This window comes from Apis mellifera, linkage group LG3, assembly GCF_003254395.2.
Source record: "Apis mellifera strain DH4 linkage group LG3, Amel_HAv3.1, whole genome shotgun sequence".
NCBI lineage: Eukaryota > Metazoa > Arthropoda > Insecta > Hymenoptera > Apidae > Apis > Apis mellifera.
In genome coordinates, this window is record NC_037640.1 from 9,409,913 (window position 1) to 9,434,535 (window position 24,623).

At 34.8% G+C, this 24,623-nt stretch overlaps 1 protein-coding gene and 1 long non-coding RNA gene across 3 annotated transcripts in view; one reads left to right on the forward strand and one right to left on the reverse strand.

The window, feature by feature from the left end:
• Positions 1-24,623, forward strand: part of LOC726130 (beta-3 adrenergic receptor) — a 53,565-nt gene that overhangs the window by 25,366 nt on the left and 3,576 nt on the right. Inside the window, exons 2-6 of one of the 2 annotated variants that reach the window (XM_006564003.3) lie at positions 17,212-17,459; positions 19,860-20,056; positions 22,668-22,805; positions 23,321-23,627; positions 24,286-24,534. In XM_006564003.3, the coding sequence (XP_006564066.2) occupies positions 17,358-17,459; positions 19,860-20,056; positions 22,668-22,805; positions 23,321-23,627; positions 24,286-24,534 (993 nt within the window). In that variant the 5' untranslated portion in view covers positions 17,212-17,357. The remainder of the gene's footprint in view (positions 1-17,211; positions 17,460-19,859; positions 20,057-22,667; positions 22,806-23,320; positions 23,628-24,285; positions 24,535-24,623) is intronic. The other variant, XM_026439416.1, reaches the window with a different exon arrangement.
• Positions 14,632-16,476, reverse strand: LOC107964224. Its single transcript, XR_001702589.2, has 3 exons — positions 15,462-16,476; positions 14,955-15,217; positions 14,632-14,793 (listed from the first exon to the last, which is right to left on the reverse strand). It is a non-coding gene; the product is annotated as an uncharacterized LOC107964224 (long non-coding RNA).

The window sequence follows — 24,623 nt, forward strand, 5'->3', positions numbered from 1 at the left end:
GAGGACTTCACCTCGCCAGATACTATCTACAGACATTCAAAATGCTTTAATGGCTAAACTCATTTCTTCTAATAATAATGTTTCCAAGGTGGACAAAATTCTTATCGAAAATTATTAATCTCGAATCGGATGTAATCATGAAAAATAGTTATTTTCGGTAATCCTTTATAATATAACGTGTTAAGAAAAGATTTAAAAGGAAAGTACGTACCAATTATTTACACAATTCATCCTCCAGTGAATTTGATCCACTGTTCAATAAATTTTCGAATATTTTAATTAAGTGAAGTGCAATGTATTATATTCATACGTCGCTTAAATTAATTTCTATTATAGAAAATTCATGTGTGTATAGAAAGTTTTATTACATCAGAAAATTATTTATATCAGCTTCTGAACTTCGTACTCTGCTATTAATTCCCTGGTAATGGATAGAAGAGTTCTTAAGTGTCTAGGGATCCCTAGATTTCTATTATCGAAAATTAATTTATTCCGGGTTTTGGAACGAGTAATGGGAAAGAAATTCTGCCATTTAGGAGTCTCTTTCATCGAATTTTTGCGTTTATGTTGCCCTCTGTATGTGTACGCTACGAACTAAGTATAGTTTTCAAGTTTTATGTCGTGATCGATAATTTTATATAATATTACACTCGCTCGATCGAAAGATCTGAACGTCTCTTTCCATTTTTTTCCGTTCAAATGCATCTAGTGATTTAAATATGTCACAAATTTTATACTTTGCAACATGATTCCATAAATATAGAAAGTATATATATATATCGAAACTGTTGAATAATTCTTTGCCAATCTCAATGGGCCAACTGTCAATCAAACTTTTCTCTACCCGTTCCACTATTTATTTAATCGAGCGCACAGGCAAAGATCAGAGGACATTTTATAATTAGACATCTAGCATACATCTAGGTGAGAAATGACATTAATTAAAACTTATTAACGATGTACTTAGTTGTAGCTGGTGCGCGATAGTCTGCGTGATGGTATACGTATCGAAACACAAGATTGATCGATCTTTCTCTCTAATTCATCTCGGGAGACAGGGCAGATTAATTTCAAAAACTCGCGTTAAAGAAAATCTCTTAGGGAATCGTAACAAGAAATGAAGTGGAAAAAGAGGAAAGGATAAAAAGCAATGATAAAGGATCGTCGTGAATAGTCAATGGACGAAGAATTTGATCGAAAGATTAGAATTGCTTTGGTAACGAAAATAATTGGAATAATAATACTTTTTTCTTTTAATAAATTTCAGAATTTTCTCTTTCTTCAAACTTCTTCTTTCTCAAAACTCAAGAAAGTTCGTCGCGTGATGAATAAACGACAGTTATTACTGATCCTTGCCCGCAGCGGTTCAGAGTTTCGGTACGAGCTGGAACAACCAGCTCTAGAATTTCTGAAAGCTTCTTTCGCGATTATAAGATAATAGTTTTATCTGCTTCATCGGCAATAAAATTCAAGCAAGATTATGAACAGCTTTTCAACTCTCTTCTTTTGTTAAGAAGAGAGATACTTAACTGAAATTAGAATTCCTTTCGTATCGAGTAAATTCATTAATTCATTAATTCTCAGTTTTCGTTTCATTTGAATGAAACACCATGGTTTTAAAGATCTTCCAATCTTGTCTGCTCTTTTTTTCTTTTCTTTATCAGAAATCTTTTAACAATTTTATTTTATCTTATTTTTTTTAACCATTCATATCGAATAAATACGTCAATTTCGAAGAGATATTATCTTGTCACAGATACATTCTTCAATTTTGATTTATCGATGTTTCTTCTCCGATTCACAATTTTGTCCGTCATTTCGACACGTCGATATATCTTGGAGGAAGTTTTGACGGGATATTTATTCGCGGATTATACGCCTTTTTTTCTTTTTTTTCCTTCTTCTTTTTTTCTTTCCTTTCGATTTGCTACCTTTTGTAGAAAGAGGAAACGTTAAAACGGACGACAAGAAAAGTCATGAATCGATTCACCTGGCCTGAAATAAAATCCTCGTGAATCGATCAGGGGTGAAACGAAGAGGGTGAACGAGGCATGGCGATAAAACGAAAAAAGAAAATAGAAAATGGATAAAGACCTATAACGATCTGATCACAAACACAAAAAAAAATTTACCAAGAATAGAATATCGAACGATAAAGATATTTATATATTCTACAAAAGTTTTAATTTATCGTTTCGAAATAATAATTCTTAATTAAAAAATAATCTTCGGATTATTAATCTCGTTTCTCATAATTTTTAATAATTGTTTTAAAAATATGTTCGATTATGAATATTCCAACGAGGAATTTTTTTCAGAATTTTTAGAAACCTAAAGATTAAAAGGAAAAGAAATGATAGAAGTGGAGTTAACGTTGCCAAGTTGCTGTTGATAAAAAGATTCAGTTAACATTTTCTTCAGCGTGTTTTTTAACCTCGTGGTTACTTCCTACCCTCGAAACATCAGCGATTAAACCGTCGTTTTTATCCGTAATTCCATTAAATCGGGGGTATCGATCAATCCTTTCCAACCTCGTGTACCGTGTCGAGTTTCGAAATTCAATTGGCATGCGACTGCATTGGATCCGGTTGCGTTCTCTGTGACGCACTGCATCGCGATTATTGTTTTACGTTTGTTGCCAATACTTTTCCATCTTGGATTAGCCCTGACATAATTTTTGAATTCTTCATTATCTAATTAAAAAGAAGAAGAAGGAAAAAAAAAAAGAAATTCCTTTTCACTCTTTATAAAAATAATTTCTTTAAATATTTTTAAATTCCTGAGTGAATTGGAAAGATATTATTATTATTATTTTTTTTTTAATAAAAAGGAAATATTTAATGAATGATAAAATGATATTAAAGAGATTAAAGATTAGAAATGATCCGTTTTAAAATTAACAAAAAGGAGAATAATTTTTTATCCTCGATGAGGATGGAAGGGTGAAAAATGAAAACGTTACATGGACATTTGATAAGCTAGCAATAAAAGAGTACAATAGGATTGAGAATGTCTTTATTTTGATGGAAGTTTACCGATAAATTGGAATCTAAAAAAAAGAAAAAAAAAATGGATTATTACTACCGTGGAAATACAAAAAGAAATTTTTATTCGTTCCTCTTATTTGTCCATCTTTTTTTCAACGATGATTTTGGAATTTTTATCTAGAATAGAAAAAAAAAAGAAAATTAATTCAACTATATTCGTTATGAAAATTGAAAAAATTTTCTTAGTTTCTTTTATCTATCTGCTTTCGATAATATTGAAATTTCAATTTAAAGGAAAAAGATTAATGAAATAAAAAAGAAAAAAAGATTATGAAATAAAAAATATATAAACTCGTATTTGCGTGGTTAATTTTAATCATGATGATGATATTAGAATCTTAATTTAAAGAAAAAAAAAAAAAAAAAGAAATATTCTACATTGATATTGATATAACATTTTATATAGATATCGGGAACTGTGGATATTTGTTTAACGATACATACGTCGAGAGAAAGTTAATTTCACTCACTGAAACAAGTTTTTATTCGTGATTTCACGACGAACGATGAAAAACGATGAAAGTTATTTTAATAGGGAAATATTGCGTATCCACTTAAAATACTTTGTTATTAAAAAATTTAAACATTCTTTCACCGCACCCTTTCGAATTTAATTTCGTAAAAATTATTTTATTTTCAATCTCTCTAAAAAAAGGAGTTAATTTGGGAGCACCGAGAGAAATGAAATTTCGAATAATAATTTTTATCATAGAACAATTTCTATACAACGATCCATTTTTATAAAAAAAATAAATAAAATTTAATTCATTTCTTTTTTTTTTAAACACGGCAGAAATATTGAACGCAATAATTAATATTTTTCATAAAGTGATGATTGACTTGAATGATCCTCGTGAAAGTAATAAAATATTTTTATCCTATATAAATAATAATATTATAAAAAAAATAAGGAAAAAAATAATCAACGAATTGGAAAGCATATTCGATACGATATTTCGTTATTAATTAATAACAGTAATAATAAACAACGAATCGGTAACTTAATTAATACGACAATATAAGTAACTGATTTTTAAATAAACGATTAATATCGTCAATGTAATCGATATGAAATTATTAATAATTGATAATAAATGAAACGTTATTTATATTTCACATTTTAACAAGTTAAAAATATATAAAAATTGAGAAAGAAGATAACAATATAATGAATGAATAATAATACGATTAAAAAATTTCAAGATGAGAATAAGTGGTAAAAATTCTAACCGATGTGTGAATATTAAATAAATAAATATATCCACGTGACACAATTTATTATTATTATTATATACTGAAATGAATAAGATGTAAATGTCTGGAATGAAAAATTGATTCTTTCACATCCCTCGAAAAGATGGTGTAACGACGTCCGCATTGATAACAGGGATTTTCTATTGCATAGTAATTTCCCTTTCTGATTCGATAACTTTCGGTCATTTGTTACCAAAGAAGCAGCGTCACGGAATCAACTGAAAGGTTACCAGGTCGGATGCGTTTTGATATTTCTGCTTAAATATTCCTTCGCCGATCGTTCGATCCAATAAAAAAAAAAAAAAAATAAAACTCGACTAACAATAAAACCTTCTTCCCTTCTTATATATAATTGGTTCTTTTTTTTAAATTCATTTAACAATCAATAACTTTTTCTTAAAAGTAACCAAAGAATAGAATCTTGCACGATAAATATTTCCTTGCCTTCGTGGAAATGGAATCTTTTGCGTTTATAACCAATAAATAATGGCCGCAACGTAATGGTGGCAATTAATAAAGGGATGATGCTTTCCTTGAAAAAGTATATTCGTGAGTAATTGCGCATAGCCCGTTGTGAATGACGTTATAAAATAAAAAAGTTGTAAAAAGAGGAAGGCACGCGAGATAATTTTTTTTAATTTATCCGCCAAATAGTATGGGGTGACCTTCGACCTCTTTCGTGTTTTCAAGGTCGTCGATTTTATACGTTCTTTTACTGAAACATCAATCGAATCGAGGCTGAAAGTTTTTTTTTTTATTTTTTTTTATTTTTTTTTTTACTTTAAAATTCGTAAAGTTCGACCGTTTCATTCAAGAACGAAAAGTTGGAGGGAAAAATATTTCGATACCGAAATATCGAGGGGGAAAAAAATGAATAAAACTTGCACGTCGGATTTATCGAAGTTGTTTTCCAATTTCTCGGCTCTTCTTTGTGGTTCAAACGTTTCGTTTTTATCGTTGCGAGTTATTGTAACGTTTACAAAAAAAAAAAGAAAAAAAAAAGAAAAAAAAAGAAAGGAAAGAAAAAAGAAAAAAGGAGAAAAAAAAAGAGAGAAGGAAAAATTGGGTTGCAACAAATTCGTTGGGATATGAAGCAGGAATACGCGCGAAGATAAAAAGCGTCGGTTTTTCACGAGGACTGTTATTGATAAGGTTCGTCATCAGCGACAGTTTGTTTAAAATTTTTTTTTCTCGTTACGTCATCATCATCGCGTGTATATCGTATTATTTAGCAAGCAAGAGAAATATTTTTTTAATTAATTACAAGAGAAATATATTTTTGTTATGTTTTCTTCTTCTTTCTCTTTTTTCCATATACTTATCTTTCCTGTTTTTTCCATTGAATCTTTTATTTATTTGTTTATTTGTAAGATCTGCAAAATAAACAAATTATTCTTGATTAATTAACGAAGAAATTTAATAAAGACGAGAGAAAATTGTTATCAACACACTCGAAAAGTCCTTCTATCGAAATATCGTATTGTTAAATTAACACGTATGATGAATACACACGTACGTGTATCGAAAATCCTGTTCGATTTTTCTCTCTGCCACAAATATTTATGAGTGAATATTTATCTACAAGTAATGGAACAACGTAGTTTTCTACTCTATTCTGTTTGAATATTCAACGAGATTTTACGACTGGATGCCAGTAACGATTCAATTCGAAAGCAAGGAAACGAAAGATGGCGCGTAAAAGTAGAACAAGAATATTCTCTTTACGAAATTGCTTACGGATTTTACTACGTACGATCGTACGCTCGAATTGTTATGGAAAAATGATTCACTCGATAAAATATTCTATTTACAAATTTGAAGATATCAAATTAACATCTACACTATTAAAATCAGATATTCCATCAGATCTGATGTAACGCTTATTACTCTTTTTGTGTGGAATAAAATGTAAAACAGATAGATACAATCAATCAATGAAAGTGATTTCGACACGAGTTTCCTTTGAGAGCTGTTTCAAATGGTAAAAAATTAATATCGTTATTTCGATTATTGAACAGAATCGGTTGAAAAAGAGAAAAAAGCTCATTATTCTTCCTTCTCTTGATTCGTTTTATCCCCTTTCGCGCACTGCGTGCTTCGATTATTTTACGACGTGTACACCACCGTATGCACTTTATCGACTATGAAAATGGTATAACGCACGTAAAATATACGGCGTCGTAACGTTCCCTCAAATTTTTTTACAATATATATTTGCAAGCGTAAGATAAATTCAATAAAACAAACTGGTCACCGTTTAACTTATTGTGGGCGTATTGTAAAAAGTTCTGTCCGTTTTGTATACGCGGTTTAAACATAAATATTTAAAATCAATATTTTAAACGCTTGGAAAGATATTTGATGGAATCAGAAAGAGAGAGAGAGAAAGAGAGAGAGTTAAAATTATTTTTAGCGGTATATTAAATAAATTGAAAAGTATTATTATTTAAAAGAAAAGAGAGGGTTACAAAATTCTATTCGATCACGTATGCAAATGAATCGATCTCAACCTAATTACTCTTTCGTGACGTAAAATGTAAAAAGTTTGATATCTCTTTGATAAGGGATTCAATCGACCGAGCTCCTTGGAATAACATTTCTTTCAATTAATAATACGTGCATTAATTTGAATTTCAAAAAAAAAAAAAAATATGAATACATATATTTTGAATAATAATTTTGAAGGGGTAAAATGTGTATAAATGTGTGTTATACTGCAGGAAAATATTTTCTCTGTTGCGAAAAGTGAGTAAAAAATGTACAACATTAGGGGTTAGATGATGTCAAGCTTTTGAGAGGCGGTGCACTTCAAGCATAATAAAGTTTCTGCTCGTGATCCACTGAATCCCTTAAGTAAGATGTAATCTGTTTATATTTATGCAAACATTGACAGATCAAGAGTTCATAAAATATTTAAAAATTTAGCGGCTTTAACGAGATTGCCTTAATCATATATCATTTCGGTTTATAATACGTAATATTATAAACTTCTACTTGATCCAATAATGTTATAAATTTAATTCTCAAAACTTTTACGATAAAATTTGAGAAAAATAATATGAATGAAAAATAAATAAATAAGATATTCGGACGTTTCTCGTTCAATAGTTAAAAAAGAAAGTCTTTCTTTCCTAGCTATTCTCTTCCGAGCTATTCCAACAAATTTCAACGGACACTCACCCGTAAAAGGTAAAAAAGAATGAACAATGAAAAGAAAGAAAGAAAACAGATTCGAGCACATCGAGAGGTGCTTTCATCGACTTACAAAAGATTGGCATCGTGGATCTTTTACAACTTTTCACAGGGGTGTATTTTCATCCGAGCGACATCCACATGGAACACGTGGCAAACGTTGGTCGTTTCGCGGCGGGGCGTCTAGCCAAAAGCTCTGACAAAGGCGAATCCATCGGGTTTTTTTCACTAAAAAGGAACGGTTTACCCTTGCACGTGTCGCGCCCCTCCTAAGAGCGTTATGGCCAAACTTTTCTATTTTCCATTCGCCGTACACCGTAATTCAAAAGCGATTACTCAACCCAAGGCTCGGTTATCCAAGGGTTCGAAACTCGGCGCCACTTGGAAATGGTATAATACTTTAACTGGTTTGGTGTTGACGCAACGTGACCGTTTTAGCGCGATGAAATTTCGACCAGAGAGATTTCACGTGGTCGCGAAACGACCGAGGCTACTTCGCAATGCTTACTTAAGATGCTCGTCTCCTTCAAACCGATTCCACGACTCTTTCCGTTTCCTCCCCTCTTTTCGCCGCTTTGATCAATTTTTCTCCTCCTCCCTTTTTTTCTTTTTTCCGTTTTCCGCTCTTTTTCGGCGGCCAGGCGTTAATGGATTGAATTTTCCCAGCCAATTACGCCCGGCGGGATGGAATCGTCGCGAATATTAAAATGCACGGCCACGCTTGTGCGGTCGCAATATGGAATTTTTTAAAACCGTTAATCAGAGAATTAGAGAGTGTGAAACGCTTAGAAATATGTTTTACATATACGTTTTCGTAGGATTTTTATGTAATCTTTTGTAATCCTATTCCAATTATGATATTTATCACATCCTCGTTGAAGAACGAACGAATGAATCGAGAAGAGAGAGAGAGAGTTGAAAAATATAATATTAGGTAAATTTTGAATGAAATAATTTCTGCTAAAACTTGCCGACATTGGCAAGGGTTAAGGTAGTTAAATGCACCGATCCGAAACTTCCACAACTGCAATTATTGCATTAGTAGCTCCCGACAACTCAAAGCCTCTCCACGCCCCTAATTCAACATTAACGACGTCCTGTAACTTCCAACTTCATTATTAATCGAGTTTCCCCCATCACCAATCCCCGCAACAACGATGCATCGAGTTAGAACCCGAGCTTTTTCCACCCTAAATTTCATCCACTTCGATCGAACATTTTTTTCTCTCTCTTTTTCCTTCCCTTCCCTTCCAAAGATCAAACAACCGTTTCCGTTTCATTAACCGCGTCGCATCTAAAACAACTTTGTCCATCGTTCCAATCGCTATAAGGGGGGGCCATTTTTGGACCCCACAGGAAATTCGTTAATAGATTGCACGATGAAACGCCGTCCCTCGAGTTTCGGCCCCGTCACACAACCGACGACGCCACCCTTTCGGTATTCCGACCTATTTTCGCCTTTTGAACGGAGAGCATCGGCTCGAGGGTTAATAACGATAGAAGAGATTTTCCACCTCGGTGAAACCGTTCCTCCTTTTTCCTTCCTTCGAGATCTGATCTTCTTCTTCTTCTTCTTCCACGATCTTTCCAAGGGGAAGTATCTGCCGACGAGTGACGAGTGTATATATATATATATATAGCGTCGGAATCGATGTACTCTTCCCTCGTATTTTTACGAATTTTCACGGAATGGAATTGCAAAATGATCCGGAACGATGAAGGATTCAAGGGATGCGCATTTTGAAGTTTCATTGAGGGAATTCGACTTGTTTTCGACGAAAATCTTGTTCTTCATTTCTATGATTATCGAGTCGGAGATCAAGTATTGTGAGCGAAGTATGTTTCTTTCCTTTTTACAAGATCGTATATCTTGTAAATCCAAACAGATCGTCCCTTACAATTTCACGTTCTTATTAACTATTCTGTTATTAATGAATTAAATTTAATCTCGAATCTCTCGTGAGGAATTCATGGTCAAATAGCGCGTGAGTCACGATTTTCTGGGTCACGAGCGACGCATTTAGGAATTTCGTCGATTAATTTCACCGGTGACGCGTTTCGGATCGATGCAAATTGTCCGAGTCTCTCCCTCGACTCGTCCGTTTTCTTTGCGTTAACCGGGATTCCTCGCGCCAACTCGCCCACCCCTTCGTCACGATCACGCGAGCAGCACGGTCGTCGATAAAAACTGCTGCCCGCTCTCTCCACTGGGAGGTCGTTTGTTTCCCTCCTTTTTTTCCTTTGTCCTTCTTTCTCTTCCCTCCCCTTTTCAACCCCTCGCCAACCCTTCGCTCGCAAGAATTCCATCGTTCATACACGCGAGACTCTTCTGTCTTCCTGCCTCCTCCTTTTTTCTCTTTTTCTCTTTTTCCACCCTCGTTCGATGTGCTCGTCCCTCGATCACGATTAATCACCCGTGCTGTCGTTTTCGGCAAATATAGATTTAACGAAAGGGAACAAGGTAAACAGAAGTAAGACAAACGACGCTCTCTGTTTGCTAATCGCGTTAGTAATTCTTTCTCGCGAGTTCCAGTTGGATTAGAAGAGACGTCCAATTTCGTTTAGCGGGTAAAGTAAATAATCTTAAATTTGTAAGGAAGAAAAGAAAAATCCGATATTCGAACTTGAATGAACATTCCAGCGTATATCTTGGGTATCTATGAGATATTTAATTCCCTCGACTCTGGTTCCATTATTCAACGGGTGGGAAATATTCTCGAGCTCTTCAAATATTCTTCACACTTCTAATTCCTTGAAACTAAATATTTACAATCTAATCTACATCGTAAAATAAATATTGACCGACAATCTCGCATCATCACGTTTTCTTCACCCCCTTCGATCGGTCGATAAATTCCCCTCTCCCTCCCTCCTTTCCATGTTATTTCGCTTCTTCGGGTAAATTTGTAGAAATATAGGAAGGAGCTCTTCCGGAGTTAAATTGAATTGGAAAACGATCCCTCGACGAGGCCAATGATACATATATTATTAACAGGGATGCCTTTACTCCGTGCAATTTCAAGGGGGTTTAAATTGGAAACTTGGAAATGGCATAACCGGCGATTAAATTAAATCTCGAGGGAAAAGAAAGAAAAATATATCTTTGAAAAATTCTCTAGAGTATCCAATAAGCAAGAAGCTCGATTATTCGACGCAGGAGAGATACTGTGATAAATTCTGGATCGAAAGGTAACTGGAATGCTTGCAGTTTACGCCTCAAACTTCCTCCAAGGTGTTATTCATCCTCGTCTATTGAAAGACTCTCTCAACCATTGTTTCCCTCACCCATTCCCTCATTCACAAACGCAGATCAATAAAACATCCCGTAACCCGCTATATATACACACACGCTGCTCGACACTCTCAATCTCGAGCAGAAGCACTCGAATGACTATTCATTCAAGGACCAGTCAGTCCGCGGACATAAAGGATGAAAGTGGTTAGGCAACAACCCTCTTCTAAATCGTCCCTCCATCACTCGAGCACCCGTCTTTCTTCCTACCCCTCCCCCATTCGACTAAACTACTTTGAGAATTCTCGAATCGCAGTTTCACGATGAACGGGATATAATCGGAATCTCGGGTTTCTTCTTCGAGATCTTGGATGGACACCGAGTCTTTTTTCCTCGATGAACTCTTTAATATAACGATCAATCAGTTGATATTTTGAAATCGATTGAAGGAAAAATTTCGAAAAGGATGGAAATTATGCAGTTCATTTCGATGGCTTCCGTTCGTTCTTTTCGATCTCTGTTTAGCAATTTTAAGAGGCAAAATAAACTCATTCTGATGAATTCTGACGTTTCACGTTCTTCTCCCTTATAAGAGCTTTTTAGTTAATAAAATGGAAAGATGATTGATAACTCGATTTTCTGACGTTTCGATCGAATCTTCATTTTCGTTTCGATGAACTCTTTAATATAACGATCAACCAGTTGATATTTTGAAATCGATTGAAGGAAAAATTTCGAAAAGGATGGAAATTATGCAATTCATTTCGATGGCTTCCGTTCGTTCTTTTCGATCTCTGTTTAGGAATTTTAAGAGGCAAAATAAACTCATTCTGATGCATTCTGTTTCATGTTCTTCTCATAAGAGCTTTTTAGCTGATAAAATGGAAAGGTGATTGATAACTCGATTTTCTGACGTTTCGATCGAATCTTCATTTTCGTTATGAACCTGTAACAATGAGAAATAATTTTTAGATTATTATATATTCTCGAAGAAATTTTTAAATTTATCGAAACATATATAAATAAGCAAGTTGTGTCACCGAGTAATTATAAAATAAAAACTTTTGTTTCAATTTTGTCAGATCCATCGAAGATCTTCATTGAAACGCGAAATTTTCACTTTTGTCATGAATTATCGTTGCATTCGAATAAAAAAAAAAATTGTGAAAACTTCGAGTATCGTTTAGAGTACTTGTTGCGCGGAACATTTTGCACAACGAGGTGAAAGGATGGCGATCGAAGGCGAAGGAACGTCGAGGAAGATCGATAAGGAGTTCTCGCTCGACCATACACGGGGGAGGGGAAATATTTGCTCTGATTCTGATAAAAATCGAGTAAATTTCAAAGAGGAGTTTTTTCTTTTTTTTTTTTTGTCAAAAAATTTTCAATTCCCCTTCCTCCTCCTCCCTGTTGTGTTTTTTAAATCGATCTCGTTCCTTCTCTCGATTATACAACAAAACCTCGGCAGCACATTTGAACATTTATTACTCGCGTTTATTTCGCGTACGCGATTTCATTTGCCGATGAAATATTTTCAATGCGAATTTTTTTTTTTCTCGACAAAGCTTGATAACAAAAGTATGAAACAAAATGGTGTTGTATCGGGTTGTTTGAATGTCGGCGATACGGGAATCGTTGTATTATATTCATCTACCGTTCTCGTTAATGTATGAATCGGTTACATGGATTAGTATATCGTTTTAATATCCTATTCACCCACGATATCGCAATTTTTCGTGTAGTCATCGTGTATTTCGCGATATAACGTTTTCTTTGGCAAATTGTTATTCGCAAGAAAGGTATAAGAAATATAATAATAATTTCAAACGTGTGTATGTTAAACACGACGAGCGTTTGAACTAAGCTTAAATTTAACCTTGGATTCTATGTTAATTTTACATTATGAATTATTTATAAATTTACAAACGTATATATATATATATATTTATTTGAATATTTTTTTTCGTTCTATTCGAATAAAAAAAAATATAAATCTATTTATTTATTTCAAAATCCCTTGGTTTTTTGAATCAAATCTTGTCCCTGTTTTATTTAACTACTATAAAATCAATTGTTTCCACGTCTGTGAGCCATCTGGTAAAAAAAGGAAGGAAGGAAAAAAGCCAGAATCCCGCGAAAATCTGCGGCCCACGTTTCGACCTGTTGTTTCGGGGCCACCATTCATTTCTAAACTTTCCCTACGTGACCAATATTTCGTCGCTTGCATTTCACGAGCAAACAGATGGGACTCCGGAAACGTGATTCGACGGAAAGGAATTTCGCAAATACTATTACCATTCTTGATATGAACATTATCATGCGATGAACCTTGGCTTTCCTTCCTTTAAACTCGATGCTTTTCGCATCGATAAGAAGAAGCATTAAATGAGAAAACTTTCTCGACGACCAGTTTATTCTTCCTTCTTTCCTTAGTCGTTCAAAATTGTCTTTTCAAATCTTGGGAATATATAATTAAGGATGTACGTGCAAAGTATTACGTTGATTATATTATTTATATCGCTTTGAACCTTGAAATATTATCATGGTGATATCGAAGATAAAAAGAGTGTTTCAAAAGATTTACACAGATTTTGTATATTTATATATTTTATTTTACAAATTAAGCAATATCCATTTGTTTGGACTTTAATGAAAATTCGAATTTCTTTTTTTCTTTATATTATTTTCTGTAATTCACGTAGAAATTGTTGTACGATTGATAATTTTTATAAAATAGCAAGAAAGGACATAGACTTTTGGAAGACTCTTTTTAAAAGTAACGATTCCTTGTTCTTATTTTTAAGAACGAATTAACGAAGAATAGACTCGCATCACCAAATAATTATTCGTTTCATTATGCGAGAAACATTAATTAAGCATTCAATGGATCGTGAATCATGTTCGAACAGTGTACGCCGCATTAATACGATCAATTTTATGAAAATCACGTTCCTCCTCCATTCACCTCGACCAAGAAAATCTGAACGCATCCCGAATAATTTCGTGATTCCTGTCTCGTTATTTCATCCTATTGAAACGAGTTAAATTTAACCAAGAAGTATTTCTCTTAATTCGCCAAAAAAAATATAAATAAATCTTGAAAACCTTTCTCGAAAGAAGAGAAAAAAAAAAAAGACAGAGACATTAAGGAATCGAGATAAAAAAATAAAGAAAAAAAGAATTATCTCGTTATTTCCTGAAAGAGAAATTAGGGATTAGGCGCGAAAACGGAGAAAAATCGTTTCTTTTCATTCGTTTCATTCGCTCTTCTCCCATCTTTCGCGTGGAAATCTCGATTTTTCAATTCGCCACGCGCAAAAGCTACTTTGCCAGGGAAATACTGGATGCGAAAACGGGAGGCGATTAATATCGCGTGACTTGACGCCTTTTCGCAGATTTCCCTGTAAATCCGCCGTTTAAAGTTCCGTTTATCTTCGTTTCACACGTCCACGCTCTCGATTCATGCACTCTTAACTCGTATTATCGGCGCGAGGAAACGTTTTGATTAATTATCAGAGACGAATGAAAAAAAAGAAGAAATGATTCCGTAAAATCGAATTTATTTTCCTACTCGTATTTTTCTTAATCTATGATAAATTGGATCTGTTCAAATCCATAATTGTATACTTAAAAAGTAACCGTATTCTCTGTGCGAATATCTTTCATTTAAGGAAATGATCGAGAAGAATCTTGCAGGAAAAAAAAGGAAAGGTGATACAAGATGAAATGTGATAATCGATTAATTAGCGATTAATTATTGAAATATGCGGTCGAGAAAAGGGCATATTCAAATACTTTCTTTGTTTTATAAACGAAAAAGCTCGATCCTTTTAATCCATCCATTTTCTTCTTCCGAATGAATATTAGAAAAAATTATTAAAAAAAAATAAAAAAAAGGGAGAAGAAGTTAATTTAGCGAATCTTTTAAAATCTTCTCGAAGAACGATGATGGTTTCTGCGTGGAGTCAAAGTGAATGAAAACTTATGCCGTTGTGAAACATTTTTCCTCGTCATATTTAACACCTACTCGACACCAGATGCGTAATCTCTTCTTTTATTGAGGAGAGCCTGAAAGAGGATAAACGAGGTTTAAAACGAGAAAGATTGATGACTTTTTTTTAAATTAATCCTCATCTGCTTCGGTCACTTTTTCCTATTAATTAAGAAACTTTCAAAGGATGATAACAAATAGGATACAAGAACGATCCTATGCATTAATACTTACGCACCTTGAGTAATATATTAAATCTGTATATACCGGTGGAATTGAACGATTGAAGTAGACGGTGCCGCGAGAGTCGTCTCGATATAAAGGTTGAAACCGGCTAATGGTCGATAATGGAACCGGCTGAATGGAAGCATAACCAAATTATGCTGTCGACTGGCTGCTCGTGATCCGGAAAACAATATTCATGGGAAGAGAAATATACGTATTCGACGAAATCTTCTTCTTCTTCTTCTTCCTACAGAAAGAAGTGTCGTAACAACGATTCTAAAAACAAGTAAAAATTATTCGAAATTTATAAATGAAAATGACAAAAATTATATCTCGCTGTACTTATTTCACGCGTAAAATTATTCGAATCTTGCGAGTCTCGTTCTTTGAATACAATAATGTGATAACGAAGGAGGACGATTTCGATAATGACAATTTTCATTAGAATTTACAATGAACGTGTCTTATCCGCGTTGCTCCCTGAAAAGGCATTAGCGGATTAATCAAGCACATGCATCACCTTGAGCCGTCACTTGTAATTTTCACTGGCGGCACTTATCATACCACGGATCAGCCGTGTTTGCGCCTCTAAGTTCCTGATGCGACAGTCTTAAAACTAGTTAGTTCAGACTTTGAGCAAAGCATTATTACTAAGGCTCTATTCCTAATCCCCTTCGTTTCCATTTAACTTCAAACTCGACATGTTGAACAAACGCCGAGTCAATTTCTATATATATATATATATATATATTTACGATGTGAAAATAAAGCGTTTGTAATGGCGCGGGTAAATTTAACCGCTTTGAACTCTTGAACGTGGATTTGAATGTATTGTAATACGCGTATTTATATATAGAAAAAGTTGTTTTAAATTTAAATCCGCATCTTCGAATTTATAAATTTAATTATCTTCCCTTCTTTTGAACTTTTTGAACTCGAGCGAATACGAAATTTTTAATTTGAATTGAATAACCAAGTGAACCCGTTTCGGATCGTATTTTTAAAACATCGTTTGCTCGATCGTCGAATCAATTTCTTCCCTTCGAAATTAAATTCGAAATCGAGAAAGATCAATTCCTCTCTTCCATTTCATTTTCGTATCGTATCAAAAGCCAAAACCATAAATGGTCGCGCGGGTTGACATTAGATGGTTTACATTCTCCCTTCTTCTTTCCGTAACGAATCGGATTAAAATGCAATATTCTGAGTTAAATTGGATACAGATCGTTACTATATTCGTTTCTGCAACAACTAATGTATTATTCAATATATCCCCTCCGTAAGTGGCATCGTTAATTGACATATTTGGAGGCGAGTCGAGAATTTCGCAACCTTACAACCTTGATGACCTTTCGTGTCCCTCTGTAACGGCCTTGACCAAACCGATACCATGAATCGATACCACGAATCGTGGTGAAAACGTGCAATATTTAGAATATTCATCTCCACTTTTAACACTCTCTTCTGTAAAATTTTATTTGACACAAAATTGATGATATGATCTTCTCGAAGAACTTTCAAACGAATCTCTCTTATTTTTTTTTAATTTTGTTCAAAGTTTGAAAAATATAAATATGTAAAATTTCCTAGTTTTTTAGTTAGAGATGCGGAAGAATCATCATTTGATCTGAAAAACGCTAATTGATTCAGAATCGACGTACGTGGATCCTGTATCCTCGAGGAACAGTAGGAGCGAAGCGCAATCGCACAATTCCGGCATCGAATCGGTCGTTGAATAATTAACGTTCGAATTAGCCCAAAAACTCGATAGTCATTCGCACACGTCGTCCTCTAATATCCCGTCCAATCCCATTTTGTGTTTCGCCGCCAAAATTACGTATTATTACGCTGCCCTGAATAATTCGTGCTGGATTTCTTAACAGTGTCGTTTCAATGCGATCAAACCGATATGAAAATCTACGTAACGCAACATTAATTGGAAACAATCTATATACTAATAAGAAATAGAAAAAAAATATATATAAAAAAAATAATAAGATAAATTTCTTAATAAAAAAAAAAAACTCATTCTATTCGCTACACGATTATATATATTTTAACCAAAAATTCGTAAAAATCGTTCCAAAGTTTTCGAAACGATTCGACATTACATCGAACGCGATTATATTATTATATTAAATCAACCGTTAACCGATTAATTATTAATAATTCAGATTCATGTGAAATCGGTACTGGTAGAAAATAATTAATTAATTAATACGTTAACGTGACTTAATTCGATCGATACGACGAGCGGTGTGGTGTTTCAGATGTTTCAGATGCATCCGCCATCGCGGTATCGCCGCGTATCGAGGCGAATCAAAGGTACGACACTTGAGCATCTGCGACGATCGAGTTCCATCCACGGGGGCCAATCATCTTCGAAGAGGATCGAACCACGCGGGATCCAAGAGGAATGGTCCCTTGGGCCTTTGGCGTCCCTCTCGTCCTCGTTTCTGCTCTGGGTCTTTTCCTAAACGGTTACGTGCTCCTCGTGGTTCTCGGGCTGGGTAAACAGGTGAATAAAAAAAAATGCCACTGATTTATCGATCTGTATCGATTTGTTGGAATTAGAATATGAAAAGTAATTTTTGGGATAATTCGTATTATTCCTTTGTTCGACGATAATAATAAATAATAAAAGTTTCATAATAAGTGTTGTCACTCGACGATTCCTCATTCTTTTTATTTCAATTTCAATACAGATTTTTGTATTGAATAATACAGAACTTTGATTTTAAAAGAATTATATTCTACGTTTATTTTTCCATAAAGAGGAATGTAGAAATTTGAGAAATTTAATTTATTTACAGGTTCTTGAATAATATTTAAATTCTCGAGGGAATAGAGGGTTGTTGGCTGTTTGCAATAGACAATAGATCACCGACACTCGGGGAATTATTGAATAGGCTATCGGTCTTCGTTGATGGCCGTGTTATCGGAGACAAAGGGCACACAATGAAGTTTGATAGCGTATGAAACGCTGTACGATAAATCGAGAAATTTATTAGACGCTTTGATTTTTCAATGAATTTCTATTTTAGAATTAGAAAAATCCAATTCCTTAATGAATCGAAGGAATTATAGTATATTGATCGAGTGTACATGTTGATCCTGATTGCATTTACTATTTATTTTTGAATAGATTGTCTCGATCCAATTAGATATCATGGATTCCTCATTTTAATCAAAAATAAAAAAAAAAGAAGGATCGAAAATAAAAAAACAAGTTAAAAATATTCAAGAATAAGAAATAAAAAAATATGCAAAAATATATATATATAAGATATTATTTTCTCGAGATCCTATTAATAATTAATATTTCTTATAGCCTATGTACAAAAAAATTTAGAAAAAAGAAATTGAAAAGTTACGCAACAAGGTGAAATTTCCAATTTCATTCGATAAAAAAGTGGATCGTTTAAATTCTTCACGCACAAAGAAACAAGGATATCTAATTCCATCCCGTTACAAAATCCTTTGAGGTCTTTTTTTCTTTTTTTTTCTTTTTTAAGTAGAATCCTTTTCATGCCATTCCAGAATACCAGAGAGGGTTAAGATTCCTTTCGAAGGAACTGATTCGCGAGATTTTTCCGCTCGTGCGTCTAATCCCGCCTTTTAAAACGGCTCTCTTTGGATGGGAAAAGAGAGGGCCACTCCTTTCGCAAGCATGACACATTTCTCGGCGAAGAAATGAAACGTTCCCCGCGGAAGGAAAATGGCCGCAGCCTGAAAATAGCCTTATGCTTTTACGCGATCCATTTTAGTGGGTGCCGCTGACTGGCCATGGCAGTTTGAACAACACAGAGGTTGACCCGCAACGAGGTTGGAAGAGATCGCATGCTTTTCGATGTAATATCGAAGGCCGGACTACGTTGAATGACAGTCGGTGAACTAGGTCGCGTGAAATGCGTTCTTTTTCTTCGGCTCTTCGAGGATTTACTCGAGTTGTTTGAAACGTGAATACGTTTCGAACACGGGAAATAAAAGTTGAACAAGTACAATTATCGAATACCAAAAGTTTGGAATCCTTGTTATTTTCATTCTTGTTCTTTCTTTTTTTTTTTTTTATTATTTTTAATTTATATTATGCGTCTTTGTTTGTTACTACGTAACAATTGGTCTCGATAAAGATCGTTGGCCGATGAAATTATGATAAACGTTAAATTGGATTGCTTGTATTTTATATGTAGAGGAAAAATGAGGAATCCTCGAGGGATTCGAACTTTCGATCGGGAAAAGCCTGCTCTTTGAAAACGGCGCCCTCTTGATTTCTTGATGTTATTACCTCACTTTGTTTTATATATGGAGGCTTGTTGGATCTCGCAACGATATTTCATAAAATCCTTTCTTCTATTTCATATTTTTATATTTTATACGGTTTTCCTTTATGCTCCATATTTTTTTTTTTTTTTTTTAAGATTTCACCGTACTTCCATACTTTATCCTCCCTACTTTCTCATCTTCTCTGAAATACTTTCCAACGATAAAGATAGAATAAACGAGAATTAAAAAATAATATTTGCAAATCCTCGTTTTAAAAAATTTATTCGATCCCCACGAATTCTATTCGGAATAGGAAACAAATTTTTTTATTCAACAAATCAATTTAAATACCATTATTTACGCAAACGTAAATGGAACAAGAACAATGACGTTTAAATTCATCTTTTAATCCGCCATAGTTATTCCTCCCCACAATGTAGAAAAGTCGACGAAGGAAAGAGAAAGAGAAAAAGACAGATAGAGAGAGAGAGAGAGAGAGAGAGAGGAATCACGCGCCAAGCGAAGAAAGTTTAAATTACAAGATCCCAGCTGGAAATTAAAATTGCACGGTGTAGGGGAAGTTTTCCATCGTTTTTCAAGAAAAGTTTATTTTTAACAAGTTAACCTCGTGTATCGCGACCGATGTCCGCAGACGCAGCAGCAACAAACCGCCAATACTTTGTTGTTGATACACTTGGGCGCGGTGGAGGCGGCTGTGTGCCTCATATTACTGATCTTTACCACTGGTTCCTGGCCAATCGCCGGCACCTGGTGCGTCCTACACGGTTTCCTTTTGGCTCTCTTACACCCGGTCGCCCTCTGGACTGTCACTGGATTGAATTGCGACAGGTGAGCTTTTATAATAAAATTATTAAATTTCTAAACTTCGTCGTGTTATTTTTAAATAAAAAAAAAAAGAGAGAAAAATATAATAATTCGATGAAACGAATGTCTCAATCTGTTAATTTGTTGGATAAAAATAATACTTTTTAGGGAAACGTTGAACAAATTCGAATGCAAGACAATCCGTTCATCGGTTCATCTAGATAGCGTATCTAGAAACCGTTCTACGCCATTTTTCGGGTTATAGAACGATGGAGATATGGGGGAGATGGGAAGTCTTTTGTCCCTCATGATACAAGGTAGAAAAATTGAGTTTCGATTCGGTGGCGTTCGACTATTCTTACCCGGTTCTTACAAAGCTCTGGCAAGCTTTTCAACGCGAGATGTCGATAGATGGGTTTCCACCATTCAACCCCGATATCTCTTTGCCCGTCAACCGACACCAGATCTTCGATTCAATCAGAAACCTTTCGACGTACCATCCGACGATGCTTCTCTGTATCTACGATTCCGGAGAAGGGCCAATACTTCCTTCAAATTGCACCCCCTAGAAACACGTGTAAACGGCACCGATATCTCTCGACTATGCGCCGTTTATCGATAATGAAGAACGGTAGGAGGGCAAGTTTTATCGCGCCATTTTACCGTCTCCTCGTCACCGCACTTGTTAATAATAAAAATTTCTACGACGCGAGGGATGACGTTATTTGTGAAATGGATCGAACGAAGGGATAAAGTTGAGAGTAAAACGAGATGAATTTTCAATTTTATTTTTTTCTTTTTTTTTTTTACATTTAATGAATGGTTTCTTATTTTATTTGTTTTTAAAAGGATATTACTACTCTTTTTTAAATCGAGAGAAAAGATTGATCGTCTTCTTTGTATCTTTTAAATTAATCCGGATATCGATACGTGTATAAAATAGATATTGCTATTAGATTTGTTATTTTGTAATTTAATTCGTGTAATAATTTAATTCATCTTTAATGCATGACTATTTCGCATACAACGGATGTGCCTCGGGTGTAAAGCATATCCATATTCTACACTATTTAAAATATTTGTATTTGAAAAAATTGTTGAAGATTGTGATTGATTAAATTTTACTAAAAAAAAAAAAAAAAAAAAAAAATTGTTGTCTATAATTTATGGGAATATATTTTTATTCCTTAAAATAATGATAAAATCTACATGAATTAAAATATATACGCGAATATATCAACGTAACCCATGAACCCGTATTTAAATTTATGTAAATTAGGGAACTCTTAATATACAAACATCGAAATACATTATTACTCTCTCTCTGTATTAATAGGATAATTCTGATTTTTTAATTCTTTATGTTATACACGTTTAAAATCAGATGAATTGTTTCTTAATTATTATCAAATTATTAAATATTATATCGAAATTTATTTATCCTTTTATGCGATCTTTTATCGATCCTCCATTTCAATTTTCAAGTCAAACCACTCTGACTTTCAACCGACCTTAACTTGACCTTAAAATGACTTTTAATTTTTACTTTTTTTTTTAAATACTCTTCTTCATTCATTCATACGAAACTTTGATTCATTCGTACAAGATTAAAATTAAAAAAAAGAAAAACGTAAAATAAATCATATATGGAAGTTATAACAAGATTCATTTCCATGCAATATAATGTCACGTTCCTTTAACAAATATTTATCACGCTCGTGAAGAAGTAAAGAGAAACAGGAGCCGAAGGGAGTTGCGCAGATAAAAATATAATGTGACACGTAGCTCCTTCATCACTCGAAGGAAAATATCGTGGGTGCCCGATTTCAAGCCGATATCGAACATGCTCGATATTTTATTCACGGCCCACGCCAATTTAAACCGAATCGCATTCCTTTTTCGACAGTGTCGTGACCTCTTCTCTTCCATCCTATTTGCCACCTACTTTTTCATTATTCACTCGTGCATTCCGCTAATTCCGGAACAACCATTTAAAAGTATTCGATGTCACAAGAAGCCGTGACACGAATATGCCGTGAAAAGATTCGATTCGATTTCGAACGATCGTCGAGGAATTTTCTTTCTTTCCTTGGAAAAATTTCACTTCGATCAAAGACAATGCTTTTTTTTTTTTTACAAATATATATTTAGGAATAAATAATTCGATCTGATATCATTCTGGGACGCGACTCAGCCACTGAATCAACACTACGTAGTAAAAGTTTCGGCTCTTACAAATGACAAACTTGTTCCAACTGATTACTAAGTAAATTGTAGGTGCATAAATTCTAAAAGTATGTTCATTTGAATATTATTTTGGGTATCGTATTGCAGCTTAAAGAACGATATAAATCAAGCCTAATGACGTAAATTTCACTTCGATCAAAGACAGTGTTTTTTTTTTTTTTTTTTACAAATATGCATATATTTAGGAATAAATAATTCGATTCATTCTGGGGCGCGACTCAGCCACTGAATCAACGCTGCAAATGACAAACTTGTTCCAACTGATTACTAAGTAAATTGTAGGTGCATAAATTCTAAAAGTATGCTCATTTGAATATTATTTTGGGTATCGTATTGCATCTTAAAGAACGATGTAAATCAAGCTTAATGTTCGTTATCTTTTGCGCAGATATTACGCGATCGCGGCACCCCTGCATTACGCCGCATTGGTATCACCACGACGCGTTGCAGTCGGCCTAGCTGCATCTTGGACAGGGGCATTACTCTTGTGCGTGCTCCCCTTCTGGGGCCTGGTACCACCTTACAGGTTCGTCCACCAAACAAAATTATACGTTCCATTTCTTTTCACCCTTCGTCTTTTCCCATTTCTTTTCCCATTCTTATAAGATTTTGTCAAGAACGAAGACATGTTTCTTTTTTCACTGTTCGAAAAGAGACTCGTTGCGTGATGAATGTTCGCCGTCAACCCAGATAAACCCTGGTTTCGATTTCTTCATCGAAAGCGATATTTCATCCGCTATTTAACTCGTTAGCGTGTCAAGGCTGGGATTAATCAGATTCCCTGCTTTTAAAATCGTCCAAGACTCCGTGTTCGTGCGATGATTTCTAGAAAGGAAAAGAAAGAGAGAGAGAGAAAAAATACAAAATTCGAAATGCATGGAATTTCAAATACGAAATTCATGCATTGATCTCTCGTCTTCCCTATCCTAAAACCCTCCAAAGATCTTCAATCTTCTCCATCCCTATAAACGAGACGAGAAATCGAGGCAAACCTCGAACGAAATCCTTCGTGAGATTGCCGAATGATGGTTGCTGCCGCAGATACAGCCCGGGCCTCGGTTGCTGCGCGCCGGACTTCGGCAACGACTCGTGGGGCTTGGCTGCCGCTCTCTACGGTGCCGTTTACGCGATCCTGGGCCTGGCTCTGCCCGCGGTCCTCGTAACCGTGTGCAATTTGCGCGTGCTCGGGATCGCCCGTTATCACAGGCATCGGATCGCCAGCGCGATTTACGAGGTGACGTTGAGCGCCCAGGCGACCATCACCCACCAACGGAACCCGTTTTTCGTACCCACTGTCACGGCACCTTCGGTCGTCAGCCCGCCCCGATTTCACAGCGCAGCCAAAACGGTTTGTACATAACCACATCCTTCTCGCTAATTCTCGTTTGCATTGCATAATTTTCGCGCGTTGTCGTATCAACGGGCGCAATCTGGAATGGATATGGAAATTACGGCACGGACGAGGCATAAGATAATGGCAATTTTTAATGTTTGAATTGATTATTGTTATTGCTACTTTTAGAGTCGTTTTTTAAAGGATTTGTGTAGTAATTATATCCGTGAGACATCGAACGTTCGATTAAATTTTGCATATGTTTAATATGAACGATACAAATGATATTAAATATTTACGAGGGAAAAGGGTATATTTTATATCTCTTTCAAATATATTTAAGCTTGTTTCGAGACAGATACTCATCGACATTGTTGAATTCGATTATTCGAAAGTGATTATTTTATCAACATTTCTATACTCCGATAAATAACCGTATTATTAATTTCAATGGATTTGCCAATTGGAATGAAGAACGACAAACATCATGAAACGGCGCATTAATCTTATCGCGCGATGTATACCATCCTCTTTGACGATCGATTAATTAATTAATAACATAATTCTGTCTCCTTTCCTTTATTTGTCAATACCCTCCCCGCTCGTTACACGATCGAATTGTGATTAAAATTATCCCACGTAGCGTATATCGAGGCTACCATTGAATTTCTAGGTGATGCAACTAGTCGGCTCTCTTTACTTGCTTTATTTCCCCTATTGCGGACTGATTCTTTGGGAAGTTTGCGACGTTGGCGACCGCCAGTATCTCTACAATCACACGAAACTCGCTTCGTTGGCCTCCTTCCTGCTCGCCTGCTCACCGCCTATCAACGGCCTCCTCTACGGATTGAAATCGCAGACCCTTAGACGATCCGTGCAGAATTATTGGCGGAAGAAGGCGACGAAATCGGAGCTGCAACAAGTAATCGAGAATTTTCCATCCAACAGCGTGTTTCGAAAAGATCATTTTCCTGTGTTTCTCTTCTTCTTCTTTTTTTTTACAATATTCGA